Genomic DNA, 20776 nt, shown 5'->3' with positions numbered 1-20776 from the left:
TGAAGAAACATCTGTCAACTGCAAAGCTACTCATTCAATAGAAGATTCTGTGAGAATGTTTTTCTGGATCCTCGACAAAAGGCAATTATTGCCTTTCCTAAGCCAGAAAAGGATCCAAAATCCTCAATAAACTATTGTCTAATTGCTTTGGCTAGCTGTTTGTGCAAGATGCTGGAAAAACAGTTAACTCATCTTTTATGGTTTCTGGAGAGAAACAAACTTTTTTCCAGAACACAATCTGACTTCTGTAAATATCATTGAACAGCTGATTAATCTAACTGGAAGCTTCCATTTGAGATGTCGCTCTAAAATCCCAGTACTTGGGATTGATTTTCTTTGGTATAGAAAAAGCATATGATTCCACGTAGCGATTTGTAATATTAAAAAATCTACACAACTTGGTCTCAGAGGGAATCTCCTTGTCTTCACAAGAACTTATCTGTCAGAATCTTCCCAATCATAGTGGAAACTGCTCTCTCCCAACTTATACCCTACAGTAGGGAGTCCCACAAGGTTCTGATTTAAGTTTCATGCTTAATTGAATATAACCAAACAACTTCATCCATCTGTGTATAATGTTGTCTTTGTGGATGACTTTTGCTGTCTTCTGTTATTTATATATTATGAGGGTCATAGAAAGACAGCTGCAGCAAGCCATTGAAAAACTTTGAAAATAGATGCTTGCAAATGGGTTCAGATTTTCACAGCAGAAGACAGTGGGCGTGCATTTTTATTGCAGATGTGGTCTTCATCCTGACCCAGAACTACAACTGATATTAAAGTCTGTTGTAGTTCTGGGTCAGGATGAAGACCACATCTGCAATAAAAATGCACGCCCACTGTCTTCTGCTGTGAAAATCTGAACCCATTTGCAAGCATCTATTTTCAAAATTTTTCAATGGCTTGCTGCAGCTGTCTTTCTATGACCCTCTTAATATATAAATAACAGAAGACAGCAAAAGTCATCCACAAAGACAACATTATACACAGATGGATGAAGTTGTTTGGTTATATTCAATTAAGCATGAAACTTAAATCAGAACCTTGTGGGACTCCCTACTGTTGGGTATAAGTTGGGAGAGAGCAGTTTCCACTATGATTGGGAAGATTCTGACAGATAAGTTCTTGTGAAGACAGGAAGATTCCCTCTGAGACCTAAGTTGTGTAGATTTTATTTAAAGAGGCAGAAAATTGGGTGACCTCAAAACCAAGTTCTTATGAGTCATACTTGACTAGAAACTCAGTTTCTTTTGTCACCTACTCCATTTGTGAGCTAAGTGCTGTAAAGAAGTGAACATCCTTTGCACCCAATTTTCTGCCTCTTGAGGTACTGACAGATGTTTTTTGCTTGGATTAGATAGAGCACTCATTAGATTAGAAGTGGATCCAGAGTCTGTGTCTGCCAGAGAGAACACCCTCTGATTGCTGGATCCTATTTACCATTGAGCCATGAGAATTTTAACTGGAACATTTCAAACATCAACAATTCTTGGTCTGTACATTGAGGCAAATGAACCACTTTTGTTGCTTTGACATCAATAGCTGTCTAATATATGTTATGAAAAATAAAATCCCTCCTAGATGTGGCCAAGTATTATTTTGGTCATGGTGGGAGAATCTATACAACACTATAAGACTTTCGTTTCTCAACAAAAGCTCTCTTACAAGCTTTAGATATTGGGATAGACAACAGCACAGATGAAGCTAAATCCACTTGTGGCATTCATACATACCACCATGTAACGTCACTTTCTGCAGCCTATACAAACATTGTACTCCTCTTATTATTTATCAGCAGACGTTTTGAGTACACGAAATGAAAATATTCTGATTTTGTGCCTAGTTACACAGATGGTTCAAAATAAGAATATCTGCTACTTTGGAGAGAAACTTGTGACATGAAATTATGAATTATCTACAACATGTAAACACAAAAGTATATTTAATATACTGCCAGATATTTCAGTTTGAAGATAAACTATCATCAGTGGCTTAATAGAAAACAGTTTTTTACAAGGTAGAATACAAACAAACAAACATTCAAAATCAGAACGAGCTGGGCGATGTTAAATTGCTAATCACAATATCATTTCGCTGAAGAAAGGTAAACATAATAGTGCAGAATAAACCCAATGTATAAATTTACAATGTCATACAAAAAACTTAAGTTATAATATCATACTAAAGATATCATTAGACAGATGTGTTATCTAGATAGTCTTAAAATTAATGTATACCAAATTCCATGTAACTATCATCTTTCTTACTTTGGACAAACTGGAGCGTCTGGTTTGTCCAAAAGAATACATACAATACACGGTAAAAAGAATATGAGAACATCAATCTTATATTCTTCACAACAAATCCAATAAGTTTGGATTGGGTGCAACATGGAATAGAGACAAACCACAACATTCTCTGGTCTGAAACGCCTTCTACACAGATGTCAATATAAATTCGAACACTTATTTAAAGAGAGTGCTGAGGCCTCACTCCACTGCCCTGACTTGAATAAGAATGACTGCCTTTCCTTGTCAAAAATATGGGAAAGTTTGATTCAGATAACACATTAATTTTTTTTTTTTTAAATTAAGACCATCTAGATACTACATCTGTCTAATGATATCTTTAGTATGATATTATAAATTAAATTTTTTCTATGACATTGTAAATTTATATGTGGTTTGCTAACGCAAACCACATATAAATTTACCAGGAATAGAAAATAAACCAGGAATGCGTTAGCAGAGCTAATCTCAGGTGGTATGGTCATTTAAATAGAATGGGAGAGGAAAGATTAGCAAAACAAGTGTTCTCTGCCAGGTTGGCAGCAAAATGACCCTGAGGAAGACCAAGATATAGGTGGATTGATACGGTACAAAGTGCCTTAGACGATAGAAATATAAGATCTGATAATGTTGGAGTTTTGACAAGTAACAGACTGATTTGGAGGAAAATTGTAGATAGGAAGTTAGTAATGATGTAATTTTTCATGTAGTACTGTCATATCCTGTACACCCCTTGAGGGTACATGGCAGGAATTTGATGATGATGAATTTATATATATATATATATATATATATATAAATAAATTTTATTTATTTTTTGTTATTTATTTATTTATTTTTATTTATTTAGTTATTTATTTATTTTTATTATTTATTTATTTTTTTTATATATATATATAATATATGTATACAATTACAAAAATTAGAAAAGATTTGCTGATTTAGAGTACTACTCCCACAAGGGGGAAAGACATAGGCCATCAGGTCTGTTTAGGTTAGGGGAGTGAAGTAACGTTTCACGTTTCTTTGTAAAGCCGTTCCATGAGGAACCGACTTTTGTGAATGACTCATGCGAAAATTCTACTAATAAAGAATATTTTACATGAGTTAATTCCGTTATTATAATAGTAAGTAATATGTGAACTCACGGTATTTCCTTACTGAAACTTAGGCCAGGGAATGTGTAGGGTGGTGATGCAGAAATGTATAAACAACTTTGATTAGTGAACAAAGGGTAATTATTATGAGCAATTTTAATTATGGTGGTATAGATTGGGATGACGAAATAGTATTCGAGAATAAGGAAAACGAATTTCTCGAGTTCTTGAAAGATAACTATCTCAGGCAGCATGAAAAGGAGGACACTCGAGGATCGAGAGTTTTGGATCTGATTTCTTAGAGGATGTAATTGTGAGTGGGGTTTCACACTTCCCTCCAGTTGGTGAGTGATCACCTGGGTTATGGCTAGCCATATGCAGATTTCTGTGAGGAAAGATATATGTGGAAGTACAAGGATTATGACAAGCTTAGGAGACAACTTGGAGCATTGAATGAGGAGTTGAGTGGTAAAGAAATAAAGGCTGCATGGGAACTGACAAAGAAATAAAGGCTGCATGGGAACTGACAAAGAAATACATAGCAGCATCAATGTGTGAATGTATTCTGAAGACCAAAAGTCTGAATAAGGTAGGTGTCAATGGATGAATGAGGAGCTTAAGCATGAAATCTGGAAGAAGGTACTTTGGAGGCAGTGCAAGATGAATAATGGTAATAATCAGTTACATGAAGAGTATAAAGAACAAGCCAGGATGGTTACTCAGTCAGTAACCATCCTGGTAAGGAAAAGTTATGAGCAGAAATTACCAAATCAGACATGGAAAAACCCTAGGGAGTTTTTGGATATATGGCAAGTAGAAGGAAGAATGATCATAGTAAGATAAATGAAATGGATGAAAGTGATAGAATGATAACTGCTGCAGAAGGCAATGTTGAGGTATTCAGTGATCAATTTATAAGGATGTTTCATCCTCATCAGAGTGTAATCATGAGGAACTTAAGTGTAGAGGACGTAGTAGAGGATGGCTTAATTGTGAGTGAGTAGTAGGTATTTGAGGGAATTAATAACCTTGATGTCAATAAGGTGATATGATTTGATGACATCACCATGCATCTTAAAGGAATGTTCCAGGGAATCAGCATGCCTGTTTAGTTTTGCGTTTATTCCCGTTAAAGACTCCCCCTAATGGCTTTGTGTGATTCCTAATATACTAATGTTTCATGAAGAGGACACTTTTCTACACGCAAACATTGCATCGCATCATGTTAATAGCCCAAGTGTGCAGTCACAAAAATATACACTTTTGAGCCCTTTGATTCAGACTTACAGATGATTCAGCAGGTCATTATTAGCATTATAGAATAAGAGGCCATCCCTGGAAACTGTATAAGGAGCAGGTTCTTTGCATGGAGAGTGGTTGGTGAGTGGAATGGATTACCTAAGTGTGTTGTGGATGTAGACACATTGAATCAGTTTAAGGCACAATTGGATGATCTTTGTGTGTGTGATAGTATGTACCTCCAACAATGAGTCTCTGACTCCATGGAGGTCAGATGTTAATACTAATAATATGATGCAAACTTTTATCACATTGCCAGTCATCATAGAATAGATAGAGGACTAATAAGTTCCATCAGATCAAGCCTGAAGTGAAATTTTAGCAGACTAGTTTATGCAGTGACCTTAAAGAGGAAATTGTTCTTGCTTGTCTCCTCATAGTCATCTTGTGCACTCCTTCATACTGAGGTATGATGACGACATGCCTGCGTGTCAGTTGTGTGATACTGGACTAACCATCAATCATATTTTAATTGACTCTCTCATTTTGTTAAGGAGCACAGTCATTATTTTTGTTGCATTCATAATATATTTGAGCCTGATAAATTCAGGCAGATTTTATCAAATTCTGAAGTGTCACCCCAGTTTTAAATTTTTTTTATAGATGATATACAAGGCAGTGTATATCGTCTTGTATAAATTATGTACATATTAGTTTAATTTAGTGTGTGCGTGTGCATTTAACACCTGCTTTTTTTTTATGAATTTTTCTACACTTATTTTTTTGTGACTTTTTATAATTACCAATTGGAGATTTTATTATTAGTTATTTAATACTTTTAGAATAAAATATGGGTCACATATCCATATTCCAAAATCAGCCACTAATCACACCTGATATTGAAGATCTGGACATTTATTATTGGAGTATTTCTGAGCTAATGAATTAAAAACATTAGGTACATATTCTAATAAAACAATTTTTTTTTTTTTGTAGTAAATTCATAAATGATGTCTTTTAAAATAAATTTTGTTAAATGTTTTTCATAAGTTAATATAAATTGAGTTCACATTTTATAATCCGGTGCCTTCTTTTTATGGTAGCTCATTTTTTTTCTTGTCAACAGAACCGTAAGAAAATGGTTTACCTGTTACGTGGAACACTACTTTATGCATGTTAAAACCAGAGAGTAATATAGTTGGGGATGATTCGTCCATATCTTGTAAATTGGTTCACGTAATAACAAGGTATGTGCAGTACAGAATTCAGTAGCTTTTATTCTACTATTAAAAACTTTAATCATTGTAATTTCTTTTTTTTATCTTGAAAGTTGGCAAGTATCTAATTTATTCTTTTAAAGTAAGACTGTATTATTAACTTCTTTGAGATTGATCAGAAGTGTGTAAACTATAAGGATTTATTGTTGTTAATATGTAAATAAAATTATTAGATCATTTCTCAAATATTCTCCGTTACCACAAGGCAATGGAAGAATGCTGATAGTAGATGTACAATGTGTGATGTGACCTTCCAGTAGTTCATATCCATTGTTTTTTTTAATATATGCTGATATTATTCTTTTTTGAATTTGTTATTCTCCTATAATGAAGCTACCAAGTATTTAGGTAAGTAAAGTTTCTGTGTAGTTTTATATTCATATATTTAATGATGCTAAACCCAATGTTGTTCACAAACTTCAGATTTTCTTATTAAATAGTGATATCCACATAACTGTAGATTAATATAATACAACCTTTTTCCCCTCCACAAATCTATGAACATTGTTAGCTGACAGTTTATAGCAGCATTTTAAAGCCTTTTAGAATACATGCTGTATTTCATTTGACGTCATTAAGCATTACTAAAATAAAGAGAAAAGTTATATAATAAAAGAATTCATTATTTAAAATAAAGAGCCAATAGGCTTCATTTCAGTGATGTAAACATTATTTAAATTAAGGGGATATTAAATCCCACATTGTTTCAAAACCAAATAAGAAACTCAAAGATTGGAATCAAACAGTTTCATGCTGAGTATAGTAACTATAAAAGTATCGGCGACTACTAGCGTAAGCTAAAGCACGTAGTCCAAATACGTAGTACAAACTAGGGCAACTCATAGCAAAGGTGGAGAAAGTTCTGATCGCTATTCTTAGTATTTTCCATAATGTAAAACCCATCTCCTAGGAGATGTATGATGTTATACATCTCAATGTTATAGAATCTCAATAAAGATCGAAACTGGTCTGGATAGTGACCTCCCACCATAATGTATAACATCACCCATCTCCTAGGAGATGGGTTTTACATTATGGAAAATACTAAGAATAGCGATCAGAACTTTCTCCACCTTTGCTATGAGTTGCCCTAGTTTGTACTACGTACTTGGACTACGTGCCTTAGCTTACACTAGTAGTCGCCGATACTTTTATAGTTACTATACTTGGCACGAAACTCTTTGATTCCAATCTTTGAGTTTCTTATTCGGTTTTGAAACAATATGGGATTTAATATCCCCTTAATTTAAAAGAATTCATTCTCTAAATGAAATTTGTTATATTCTGGGATGAATGAAAAAATTCTAAGCACTAAAAATGAGTGAATCTCTCATGCACAAAGGACAAGAGAGAAGAGATGTACGTGACGTAAAGAGCTCATAATAATGGATCTTTTTGTGTAAAAGGCCAATGGCAGATTAAATTTTAAAGTGGAGTTTTTATTGGTTAACAGTTAAAATGTGCAGACATACCTGGTAATAATAGTTTATTCACGAATTTACAATTTATGCTTGTTAGGTACTGTCCTTGCACACAATGCATTTGCACATCTAGCTCATGTTAATTCATTTGAACTATTCATACGAATAGTAATTCATAGGGTATTTCCATTTTTGTCTGGTATACCATTCCCTCTATCTTTCCTCACAGACATCATTAAATTCCTGACTTGTACCATCGGAGTGCAGGGAGGGATGTACAGGGTGTTATGATAATACTACATGAAAAAGTTATATTATTATTAACATCACTTGTCAGTACTCCAATATTGTCATATCTAACCTTTTGGTCTTCCAAGTACTTCTGACTGAGCAGTCAGTCTAGATCTTGTTTTCCTCTGAGTCTTTTTCCTGCCATCCAGGCAAAGAATGCTTGTTTTGTTAACCTTCCCTATCCAGTTATGTTTAAGTAACCATATCACATGAGATGAGCTTTGCTAACATACTCCTGAATCCTAACAATATCAAGTTCTTTCTTAATATCCTCATTTTTAATATGATACTACTACAGATGTCATCTGTTCACTCCCTTAATCTAATCTGTCTTGGAACTCTCATATCTGTTGTTTCCAGTCTTGATTAAGATTTTATTTCTAACCCAGCTCTCAGATCTATAAGTTAAAATTGGTTTGAACACTGCTTAGTAGACAACTAGTTGCAGAGTTTTGATTCTCTTATTTTGTTCTGTTCTCTTTCTCTTATTCCACATAAATTTATTCAGTTGACTTCCTACCACACCACCTTTGCTAATTCTGTTGTCTATTTCTGTATTTAATTTGCAGTAGCTGAAATGTTTTACTTGTATAAGTTCGACATTCAAGATGCAGTTGATGTTTTCTATGTTTCTGCCTATTTTCACAGTCTGCTTTTATATTGCTGATTGTCAAATGATATTTATTACAGCAGCAAAGGTTGGTCGATTGGTAGAGCCTCTGCTACTAATGGCTCACGAAAAAAGTTAAGCAAGTTTGAGCATGGTTAATTGGAAGGAGTAAATCGTTCTATGCTGTTGGCACGCTCTCCCTCGATGTCTTTGGACTCCCTGGAGGTGTCACATAATAATAATTATTCTTATTATTATTCAGTTTAGTGTGGGAATCTTGGAGATCTTGGAGATTTGTAATTGATTTATTCAAAACTGTAACATCAGCTTAAAGAAAAGAGCTTAACATCTCCAATTTCAATATGAGATTTAATAAAACTTTCCTTCCTAATATTATTCATATAGATGATGAATAACAGTGGAGATAATGTGCAACCTTTTCTCACACTTGGTTTAACATCAAACCATCTTCCTGTATCTTCAATTCTAACTGCTCACTTACAGCTCAAATGTCACCTATATATTGCTCAACATAATGTCACATTCACACCATATAACTACGGCATCTTGAATAGCTCTTCTCTTGGTACCTTGTCATATACCTTTTTCAGACTTAACAAACTTAAATACAGATCCCTATTTCTTCACAGGCAAAAATCCAAGTGGCTGGATAACTGGTTAACCAATTTTATGAACCACTGCAATCAGTACCAACCAGAGAGGTGAATATTAAGGTGTTTTCACTGTATGCAAAAAATGTGGAGTTAGATGACATACTAAAGGTATGTCATCTAACATTGGCAATTCATTTTATAGAAATTATGGACAAATCTCACTCACGACATCACCTTTGAAAATAAAGTTGATCACTGAACTGATCATAGAAATACCTACTGTTCATTGTTGAAGAAATGTTGAAAATTGCTTATCACAATGACAGCAAGATTCTTTTCTGACTAATCAGAGGGATTCATTTTGAATCCTGTTGTTACTGAATCTCTATGAGCTTTATCACAGAACAAGATGTATCGATGCAGTTGGTATTAGCAATATACAAAATTCCCGGTCACTATCACTAGGTTTGAAGCGCTGAACCCAATGTATGTGATGCTTCGTATACTCATTTGTGGAATATCAAGATGCATGGAAATCCTTTGTATGTCTTCTTCTTTAGCAGAATTTGATTCTAAAGCATGCTGTCAGTGATGCAGTGAATCATGTGACAATCTGTCACACAATCTACCACAACTATGATACACCTAAAACATGTAGTCATTTCCACTTTTCCCCTAACTGTGGCAGAATGCTGATTACACAGAAACTGTGTAACCTTAGAACGAAGCCTGGAATATCTTCTGCAGATGCCTTACAACAACAGACCTTATCACTTTTAAGCATACTCATGCCTGAGCAAGATATATTCATTATGAAATCTTTCACTGTCCATCACGGATCAGTTTCTCTACCTCTTCCAGAGAATCTTCTGTGAGTACTTATTTCTGGAAACCTGGGAAAAGGTGATTATTATTTCCCTTCCTAAGCCAGTGAAGGATAAATCCCAGCAAGTTATTGACCAGTTGCTTTCACCAGCTGCTGTGTAAGATTCTGGAACCAGTAGTCAACTTATCTTTATGGTTTCTGGAGAAAGAGAAAGACAACTTTTTTTCAGAACACAAATCTGGCATCCACTGGATGAAGACCTTTCCAAGATTACTCCAAAACTGTCAGTTGCTCTCCTTCTCCCATGTTGCTCCTGCAATGCAGACCCAAATCTGAACGTTATGCCTAGCCCACTGCCACTTCAGATGCTTCACTCTTCCTATGTTGTCAGAGACTTTGATATACTTCTCTCCATACTTCTCTCCATGCTAAATTGTGTTGTTCTTAATTTTTGAATTTCCTTTGCATTTAGTGTCCGTGTTTCATAGCCATATGTCAGTATATAAAGAATACATTGGCTGCAACTTCTTTTCAGGCATAATGGTAATTGGCTTTTAAATATTGACTAATTTTCCAAAGGCTTTCCGCCCAAGCATCATGCATCTTTTAATTTCATCCATGATATTTTGTTCCATTGATATCCTTTGTCCTTAGTATATGTAATGATCTACTTATTCATTTTCATCATTATTGATTATTTCTGGTTTGACATGGTTGTTGAACATAACTCAGGTCTTCTTTAGGTTTATCTTTAGGCCAGCTGTTTTGCTAGCAATTTGGAGTTCATGAATACGAGTCTGTTATTCATGTGCAGTTGAAGTTATAACTATGTAATCAGCAAAGTGTAAATGGCTTAAATGTCTTCTATCTTTGGAATTTTCTCTTCCCAATCAAGAAGTTTGAATATCTATCTGGATATAGCTCTCACTGAGCACATCTCAATAAAGATCAGCACTACACTGGGCAGTTACTTCTTATATTGCATATACAGGTATCCCTTTCTTAATGCGGGATTTGATTAATGCAGCGAAATTAATTGCGACAATCCCTTTATATATGCGGCAAGAGTTTTAATTAACGTGCTTTTATATTTGCCACGCAAAAACATGCAAGCCTCAAGGAGTGGTTCCTGGCCAAGAGGAAAAGAGTCGTGAGCATGACGATATCATTTCTCTCATTAAGCATTAAGATTGGGTGTATTACAAGCTCCAGTTGTTCTGTATTTACAAATTACGTTCTTCGTAAATTTTTTCATTCAAAAAAGAATTCCATCCAAATTCTCTTAATGATCTGTGTGAGAATGTGAAAGTTTTATCTTTTTTCTACCAAATACGACATCATTACTACAACCCATAGACATGGACGTCATTGTAAGTTTCAAAGCCTATTTTCTTAAAAAGACATTCCCAAAGAGTAGAAACAACAACAGGAGAAAATGTGATTACACTCCAAGAATTTTGGAAAAATTTTAACATTAAACACGCAGTTGAAAACATTCATGACTCGTGGGAGCAAGTGTCTTCTAGCTGCATGGGAGCTGTTTGGAAAAACCTTTTGCCAGAATGCGCTAATGATTTAGGTGGTTTTCAAAATCCTGTGAACAACGTGGTTTGAAGAAATCGTTGCAATTGTTGGTGAAGACCTTGGTTTTGATGGTGTTGATGCAGAAGATGTTAAAGAATTATTGGATTCAAACTGAAAAGATTTCAGCGACAACTATCATCTTGAAATTAAACAACAACGTGCATATGAAGATAACGAACAAATGGAATGTGAAGATGAGGTTCCAAAGGAGATAATCAAAGAACTGGATGGAATATTTCTCAGTTTAGAATCGCTTAAGCAGCAAGTACTGGATATGGTTCCATATGTTAATTGAAGAATGCTTGTTTTTGCCAAGGTCTAGAGAGTCATTTTGCTTGTTATCGTAGAATTTATGCTAATAAGAAAAAACTAAAACCGTTCAAACGACTCTTGATAACCTTTTTTGATAAAAAATTGCAGTAACTAACGTAGGTACAAGAATTTATTAAACATTTACTTTGCATTCATTTTTTATCTTTCCTAAAAGATTACCATACAAAACTAATCATTAATACAGTAATCGATCATGGACGAATTTGTAATTTTTACCATTGATTATTATATTTGGTTAATGCGATTTTGACATATATGGTAACATGGAGGGATTAATTAATCGCTTTAATCAAGGGATACTTGTATATATATCCAAAAGGAATTATGTATTGAATTATGGGATACTAGTTGATGTGAAGTCAACTGCCTCTATATACAGTAGCCCAGTTATGAAGATACTTCAGGTACAAACTTTGCTTGCGCTTGGTGTAGGATCAGAACAAGAATATAATTTTTGATTACTTGATAATAAGCGAAAAAAAGTTCCTATAATAATGATTTACTGATATAATATTTACAAATGATCAAAGATTAGACACTCCATATATGAGAGTTCTAAGAAAAATTAGAGGCTTGAACACATGGCATTAATGGCATATCATATTAAAAATGAAGACATTAGGAGGGAACTGGACATTGTTTGCATTCAAGAATGTGTGAGCGTGGTATGGTCACTTAAACAGAATGGGAGAAGAAAAGTTAGCAAAACTGGTATGCGAAGATGGCTGGAAATGATCCAGAGGAAGACCACAATCTAGGTGGTTTGATTCAGTTAGAAGTGCCTTAGAAAAATGAAATGTTAGATATGACAATATTGGAGTACTACCAAGTAATAGAGTAATTTGAAGGAAGATTGTTATGTGATTTATTTATGTAGTATTATCGTAACATCCCCAGAGGACGCATGTCCGGAATTTGATGACGATAATTTTTTTTTTTTAGTTGAATGTGTATGCGTTTTCAAAACCAGATATAATGTCAATTATTCTTTTATAAAGAGACATGCATTGTGTTTATTTGACTGTAACAATATAAAAATGAAAACTGACTAGTTTTCTATAGATACTTGTGACTTCTGATTAGGATGAACAAAAATACAATAAAATATATTGTCTAACATGTACTATAACATTACTAAAATACAGAACATGTAGAAACCATTACAATATAAGTTGAAATGGAAACCACATGGCTCTGGGAGTTGGCAGCAGAAAGATCTAATGAGTAATTTTCACATATCACACAGGATCAATCTTTGATTCTTATTGAGTGTGCCTTGTGAACAAATAGCCATGGTAGATTATTGTATGTTGCGAGCAGTAAATTGTTCTCAAGTAATGCATTCAGTTCTGATCCCATTCAATGTTATGATAAAAGCTAGGCCTGAACTGTCTTCTCTGCTGTTATTAACATCTTCCATATGTTCTTTCTGCCTAATTTCCAAATTTCTACACATACCACCCACTGAATTAGAAACATTGCAGAAATCAGTGGTTTCCATATAGGCATGCCATGCAATTGCCAATAGATCTTCATTTCTTTCCTTGCAAATTACACTCCAAGAATTTTGGAAAAATTTTAACATTAAACACGCAATTGAAAACATTCATGACTCGTGGGAGCAAGTGTCTTCTAGCTGCATGGGAGCTGTTTGGAAAACAGAACGCAGAACTGAAAAATTTACATTTGATGCAATCATTGACAGGAATGCACTACACTTTGGAATCGTCACCAGGATTGCATCAAATAAAACTACACATACATAGGATGTTTTGTAATCTGTTTGTTGGATCATTTGTAAACGATTATTTCAATCATTGGCAAGCTAGGATTATACTGGTTGATATAGTTATCCTTACAAAAATTGCATCTCTATTTCTGATTTGTAAATAGATCATAATCTATTTTGAAAATCACCAGATTATTTATATTAATTGTCTTTCCAGCATAAATCTAAGGATATATAATAGTGTTTGGATAAGACATGTATTGGCCTTTTTAGTTGCAAAAATGTAAAGGGTGAATTAAATTTATAACCCTATTGTTTAACATAAATGTTGTATAATGTATTATTGTGATGACAAAATGAGTTCTTGTGACAAGTTCTGATATTTTCATTTAAAAAATTTTCACATATGCAGTCAACATTCCTGAGTCCTGAATCAAAACATTTGAACACATTTTGGAATGTGCTCTAGGTTGACAACATTCGTTAACTGTGATATGAGAGAGAAACATTGCGAAGTGTTGATATCAGAATTTGCCAATATCTGCTGTAAAAAAAAAAAAAAAAAAAAAAAAAAAAAAAAAAAAAACATTCCCATCAGAGATATGGAAACCATTATACAGATCTTTAACTGAGGCCAAAGGACATGGAATGAGTTTTTACTTCTTGACATTTATACTTTCTCTAGCAGAATGGAAAGAGTGATATGAAAATACCCAGATGATAGTACAGTGTATCAAATTCCTTGTCATCTCAGTTATGGACTATGATTCTGAACCCAGTGTTCATATGTTTGATTAAAATATATATATTCTGTGTGATATATATTTTGAACTAAGTCAACTCCATTACTATGTAGGTGGCTGCTGAACATTTTGAGTTAGGGCTGTATGACATCTGTGAGAGTGGATGGGATGAAGCAGCCTGTAACATTTGGTGGCCCAGGTAAGAATTTTTTTTTCTTTTTGTTTAAATATTTTGAATGCAATAAATAGATTTCTTTACTTTTTTTCATTCAGTGATTTATACACTTAACAAAATATTTTTTTTTAAATGAGGAGGAGGAGCAAAATACTGTTTATACTTAGAAAATATTTTTGAAAGTGATGACCTATAAGTTAACATAATCTTCAGCTAGAGATGTCATTTTGTATCAAAATCACTAAATATACTAATACACTTTTACTAATTATACCAAGGTAACTCAAGCCAAATGTTACACAAGTTCATTCACTTTACACTGGTTGTAGAAAATACATATTTATTGTATTACTTGTTAAATTCATTCACACTTGATACAGGCAAAGTCCTGTTCACTCACTGCTCTGTGATAGAAAAATCTAGCTCACTCCTTGCTTAAGTACACACAAACTTGACTTCTGTGGATGCTCTCTCCAGTTACACCCCATTGCCCTCTCCCCACCTTCCATATAAAAAAAAAAATTATCAACTGATATCCTATAACAGTCTTTCAGAAGTTTATAGACAATTGTCATATCACCCATCTTTCTTTTGAGATCTTGGGATAAGTCTCAATAGATCACAGTATGTGTTGATTAATTTAGAATTTAGCTGAAGAATTATAACTAAATTCTTCACCACCATTCCAGAAATACTTACAGCTTTTTTAGTTGGACATCAATTTTTGTTCCACCCTTGAACTATGAAACTACAGCAATCCCTCGATTAACGCACCCCCGATTAGTGCGTTATTTTTTTTCGATACCTAAATTCAATTAGTGTGCCTATATACATCTTAAAAATAAATGTTACAGATTTTAAAATTTTTTTATGGCTAACTATTTAAAAAAATCACTCGCCAGGATGAAATAATTTAGTTACCGATTTGAAACATTTTACAAAGTTATTTTTTAATGGCATACTACGCTATTTACATGTACATTATGCTCCAGATTTACTGCCAAAATTTGTTTTCTGCTTTACATAGTATTTTGCTGATCATATCTCATGCAGTTGTTTTCCTTTTTTTATTTTAAATTATTTTCCTAACCTTTAATCATGAGTAAAAGAATTAGTGAGCAAAAAATAGAATTGTGAAAATGATTCAAAAAGTAATCTGATTGGAAGAAAAACTTGAAATAATAAAGAAAAATGAACGAGTCCAGAGCAAAGATAGGACAAGAACACAAAAACGGGTGAATCAACTGCTGAATACAAAGAGGCTGCTTAAGGCTGCTTCAAGTTCATCATGCATGCACTGAAATTCAAAGTATTATAATGATTGAATTAGAGAGACTTCTTTTTACATGGATCAAAGATTGTAACCAAAACGGATCCTGCTAAACACTGGCCTTATTAAATCAAAAGCATTAAACCTCTTTGCAATTTTGAAAGAAAGGGCTATCAATGAAGGAAAAGGAAAAGAATTCATGCTAGTTCTGGGTGATTTGAGCGTTTCAAAAAGAGAAATAGCTACATAATCTAATCACAGGCGAAGCTGCAAGTGCAGATAAGGAGATATCCAGAAATTTTGAAGAACATTGTGTAAGAAGGGGACTATTGTGATCAACAAATATTTAATATCGATGAAACCAGCCTTTTATTGGAAGGAAATGCCTTCCAAGACTTTTCTAGCCAAATCAGAGAAATCTCAGCCTGGTTATAAAGTCGAATGAAATTACTACTAGCAATATGCGAGCCATTTGGAAGCACATTGTGCAAATGATTTTAGAGGCTTTTTAAATCAATCTAAGTTAATTAAATCTCATTATGAGAAGTTGAGTGATTCCGACCTGCTAAATTTAGATGCACAGCAGGAAGATCCTGAAGAATATGAAGAAAATTTAATCACTGACAACCCCAAAGAGGTTTCGCAGAAACAATTTTAAATAGTTTTCGTATAGTCAAAGTTTTTAAGCAGCAATGCTTAGAGACTGACCTTGGTGAAGAGACAACCATAAAATTTGCAGAAGAGGCAATAGGGGCATACCGTCAGTTGTATGGGAAAAAAAAAAAAAAAAACAGAACGCCCGTCAAACTACGCTAGCTCAATTCTTTATTAAGAAGCAGAATAAAAAATTTATATATTCTGAATATGTTTTATTGTCTGTCAGCTTCATGGTTTTCCTTTAACTAGACCCTGAGACATATCCTAATTCTTTTATAAAAAAAATTAAAGGTCAAAAAAGAAATTTGAGGAACGAATTATACATTTTCCCATAGGTATATTCAATTTTCAATATTCAATTATTGAATTTTTGATTAATGCGCCTGTTTTAAAGAATGCATTAGGTGCATTAATCGAGGGATTGCTGTATTGTACATTCTTTCCATTCCTGCCATATCTTTCTTGAGCTGAGACTCCAGTTAATACAAACATGTCACTGGGCTAGTGAATTCAGTTGACATTCCTTTATTATCATCATCATCAAATTCCTGCCATATACCCTCAAGGGGTGTATAGGATATCATAGTTCTACATGAAAAATTTACATCAGTACTAACTTCCTATCTACAATTTTTCTCCAAATCAGTCTGTTACTTGTTAAGACTCCAACATTATCAGATCTTATATTTCTATCGTCTAAGGCACATTGTACTGTATTGATCCACCTATATCTTGGTATTCCTCTGGGTTGTTTTCCTGCCAACTTTACAGATAACTTGTTTTGCTAATCTTTCCTTGCCCATTCTGCTTAAGTGACCATACCACCTGAGATTATATCTGCTAATTATTATTATTATTCAGGCTTCCAAGGAGTCAAAAGACTCATCGAGGGAGGTCCTTCCTAAGACATAAAGTCTATCATACCACTCTTTAAACTCACTGACCGTTCTCGCTCCCACCACTCCATCAGGCAATGCATTCCACGGCTCAACCACCCTCCACACAAAGAAACCACTCCTTACCCTCTTGCTCACAGTTTCCTTTCATAACTTCCAGGGATGGCCTCTTGTCATCACTCCTTCCCGCTGATCAACCAAGCGAAAGAACTCCCCAGTGTCAACCCTGTAACCACCTCTCAACAGTTTAAAAGTCTCAATCATATCACCTCTCCTTCTTCTATCCACCAAACTCTGCAGTCCACATTCTCTCAGCCGATCCTCATAACTATCCTTGTACAGTCCTGAAACCATCTTTGTCATCCGTCTTTGTATCCTTTCCACAGTTAATTTATCCTCTTCAAATCCTGGGGACCAAATCTGAGAACAATAGTCCAAGTGTGGTCTGATCAGAGACTTATACAACGGAATGATAACCCTCTTATCTCTGCAGGTCAGTGTTCTTCTCATAATAGCAGCAATCTTCTGTGTTACCTTCACCACCTTTGCAATATGTCCCCTAAACTTCAGGTTTCTATCAATCATCAACCCCAGATCTCTTGTCTCCCCTACTTCCTCCAGTATAACTCCTCCCATAGAGTATGCAGCATCCCATCGATGTTTCCCAAACCTCAAGACCTTACATTTTGCTGCATTAAACTGACACCCCCATTCATTTGCCCATCTATCTAGCTTATTTAAATCTTCTTGCAGGGCTACCACATCTGCACTATTACTAATAATCCTTCCCAGCTTTGCATCATCCGCAAACAACTGAATATCTCCCTGCAATCCACTGGCTATGTCATTGGTATAAAGGTTAAACAATATAGGACCTAGTACTGAGCCCTGTGGGACCCCCACTTGTAACCCTCTGCCTCCTGGAAACTGCTCCACCATACACAACTCTCTGATTCCTATCAGACAGCCAATCCTGAATCCAGTTGACCAATCTGACATCCAGACCCATGTGCTGCAACTTAAATATCAGCTTATCATGTGGCACCCTGTCAAATGCCTTCGCCAAGTCTAAGAAAATTGCAGTATATGCCTTTCCCTCATCTAATGTTCTTGTGACTTTATTATAAAAGGCTAGCATATTGCTAAAACAAGAGCGTCCTTTCACAAATCCATGTTGATTCTCACAGATAACATTACCCTCATCTGCCCAATGCTGTATATGGTCCCTCACTACTTTCTCCAAGATCTTAACAACTACTGATGACACACAGACTGGCCTATAATTAGACACTTCCAGTCTATTACCACCCTTATGCAATGGCACTATCTTACCTTCCTTCCATTCCCTGGGCACCTTTGCTGAAGCCAGACTTTCATTGAAAAGCCACGTTAAAGGTACTGTCAATTCCCTAGCACATTCTCTCAAAACTCGTGGTGAAATACCATCCAGTCCCACAGCTTTACTGACATCCAGAGTATCTGAATGTTTCAGATACTCAGTATCTGAAACACACTCTCCTCCTGTACCTCCAGACCTCGAACCAGTCTTATCCCTCTAGCATTAAAACTGACTCCTCTAGGATGAAATACTCCAATAAAGTGTTCATTGAACAATTCCACTATGTCCTCTGCATCAGTCACTCTATTCTCATTTTTATCCCACAATATCATTCTTCCACAGTCATTTCTCCTCCTACTGGCCACATAGCTAAAAAATTCCCTAGGATTTTCTTTGAATCTTAGGGCCAATCTGCTCTCATATTCCAGTTTCGCTTTCCTTATCACACTAGTCACTCTTCTGGCCTGTGTCTTATATTCCTCATGCATCTCTTCACCTGTCTCCTTATATCTCTTCCATAGCCTCTTTTTTACATGCAATTCCTGTTTAATATTGTTTGTCATCCACTTTACTCCAAATTGCGTCCTCTTCTTCACTCGTGGTATACAACTTACCATTGCTGATAACAAATATTCTTTCACAATTTCCCACGCACTGGTGATATCCCGGCCTTCCAATTCCTCCCTCCATGAAACTTCCCGAAGTTGACGTCTAAGACTATTATAATCACCTGCCTTATAATTCCACATAAGTTCCCGTCTCTTTGATACTCCTGCGTGTCTATTCATTTTCCAAGTCAACACCATATGGTCACTCTCTCCAACTGGTGGGAGAGACGTCAACTCAGTTATTATCAACTCTTCTGATGCTATAACCAAATCCAAAACTTTTGAACCTCTTGTTCCCTCTGTTACATGTTGCCTAAGACATTTGTCCCTCAAGAATTCTAGAAATTCCATTCCCCTATTGCTACATGCATCTTCCTCTCTCCAATTTATACTACTGAAGTTAAAATCTCCCATAACAATCATTCTTCTTGCACTTGCCAAACTTAGCTGTCTAAACATCTCCTGGTCCCCATCCTCTGTGCTCCTGGGTCTGTAGCAACACCCCACTAAATATCCTGTCTTGCCTACCTCTACCTCGCACCATACGCTCTCAAAATCATTTGTCTCACTTCCTTCCAAATTCTCCACTCTTAGAGGACATAGGTCATCACTTATCATAAGCAGCACCACCACGTTTTCCCCTCCTATCCTGACGAAAAATGCTATACCCAGCGACTTCTATTCCTGTTGTTATATCCCCTTCTGTCAACTACGTCTCAGTGATCGCAATAATTTTTGGCCAGGCTGATGCTATCTGCGCCACCAATTCCTCTCCCTTATTCCGGATACTCCTGGCATTAGTATAAAGATGCATTCCTGAATGCTGACAATGTCAAGTTCTTTCCTAATATCATCGTTTTTAATATGATATTGCCATTGATGCCATCTGTTCATGCCTCTAATCTTTCTCAGGACACATATCTACGGTCTATAGTCTTTGGTCAAGTGTTTTGCTTCTGACCCAGCTCTCAGATCCATAAGTTAAAACTGGTTTGAACACTGTCTTGTATACAGCTAATTTAGTGCTCCGACTAATTTCTCTCTTATTCCATATGAATTTATTCAATTGATTTCCTACTATACCAGCTTTGTTGATTCTGTTGTCTATTTCCATATTTAATTTACCATCTTCACTAAAAATCGTGCCTAAGTAGCTGTAATATTTAATTGTTCCACAGGTTTTCCGTTCACAATGCAGTTGACATTTTCAACAATTCTGCCTATTTTCATTGTCTTTGTCTTTTTATTGCTGACCTTCATACCATATCTCTTACAACAGTTATTCAATTTAGTCAGGGAATCTTGCAGACTTGTAGTGGATTTATATAGAAGTATAACATCGTCTGCATAAATCAAAGAGCTGACATTAATATCTCCAATTTTTATATTATGTTTAATACCACTTTCCTTCATAATGTGATCCATATAGATAATGAATAACAGAGGGGATAATATACATCCTTGTCTCACACCAGATTTAACATTAAACCATCTTCCTGTACTTCCTTAATTCTAACTGCTGACTTACAACTCAAATAAAGATTAAGTATTGCTTGATATAATGCCCCATTGACACCATATAACTTTAGTGTATTGAATAGCTTCTCTCTTGGCACCTTGTCATATGCCTTTTCCAAATCGACAAAACTTAAATACAGATCTTTGTTATATTCTCATGCTTTCTTGACTATCTGTTGTAAAGTGAAGATCTGATCCTGACAGCCTCTGTGTGGCCTGAATCCAGCTTATTCTTCACCAAGCTTTTCTTCCACAATTCTT

The 20776-nt window shown here is 35.0% G+C and overlaps 1 protein-coding gene across 1 annotated transcript in view; it reads left to right on the top strand.

Annotated features, from left to right (window-relative positions):
- LOC150102567 (exportin-1-like) overlaps positions 1-20776 on the top strand; it is a 448940-nt gene that overhangs the window by 27735 nt on the left and 400429 nt on the right. Inside the window, exons 2-3 of the mRNA XM_090399503.1 lie at positions 5751-5871; positions 14166-14251. Coding sequence (XP_090255629.1) covers positions 14197-14251 — 55 coding nt within the window. The 5' untranslated portion in view covers positions 5751-5871; positions 14166-14196. The remainder of the gene's footprint in view (positions 1-5750; positions 5872-14165; positions 14252-20776) is intronic.

This window comes from Typopeltis vanoorti, chromosome 10 (genome assembly GCF_054136105.1).
Source record: "Typopeltis vanoorti isolate ZY-2024b chromosome 10, IOZ_Tvanoo_1.0, whole genome shotgun sequence".
Lineage (NCBI taxonomy): Eukaryota > Metazoa > Arthropoda > Arachnida > Uropygi > Thelyphonidae > Typopeltis > Typopeltis vanoorti.
Note: the sequence above shows the minus strand (reverse complement) of the source record. Positions and strands in the feature narration are given on the sequence as shown.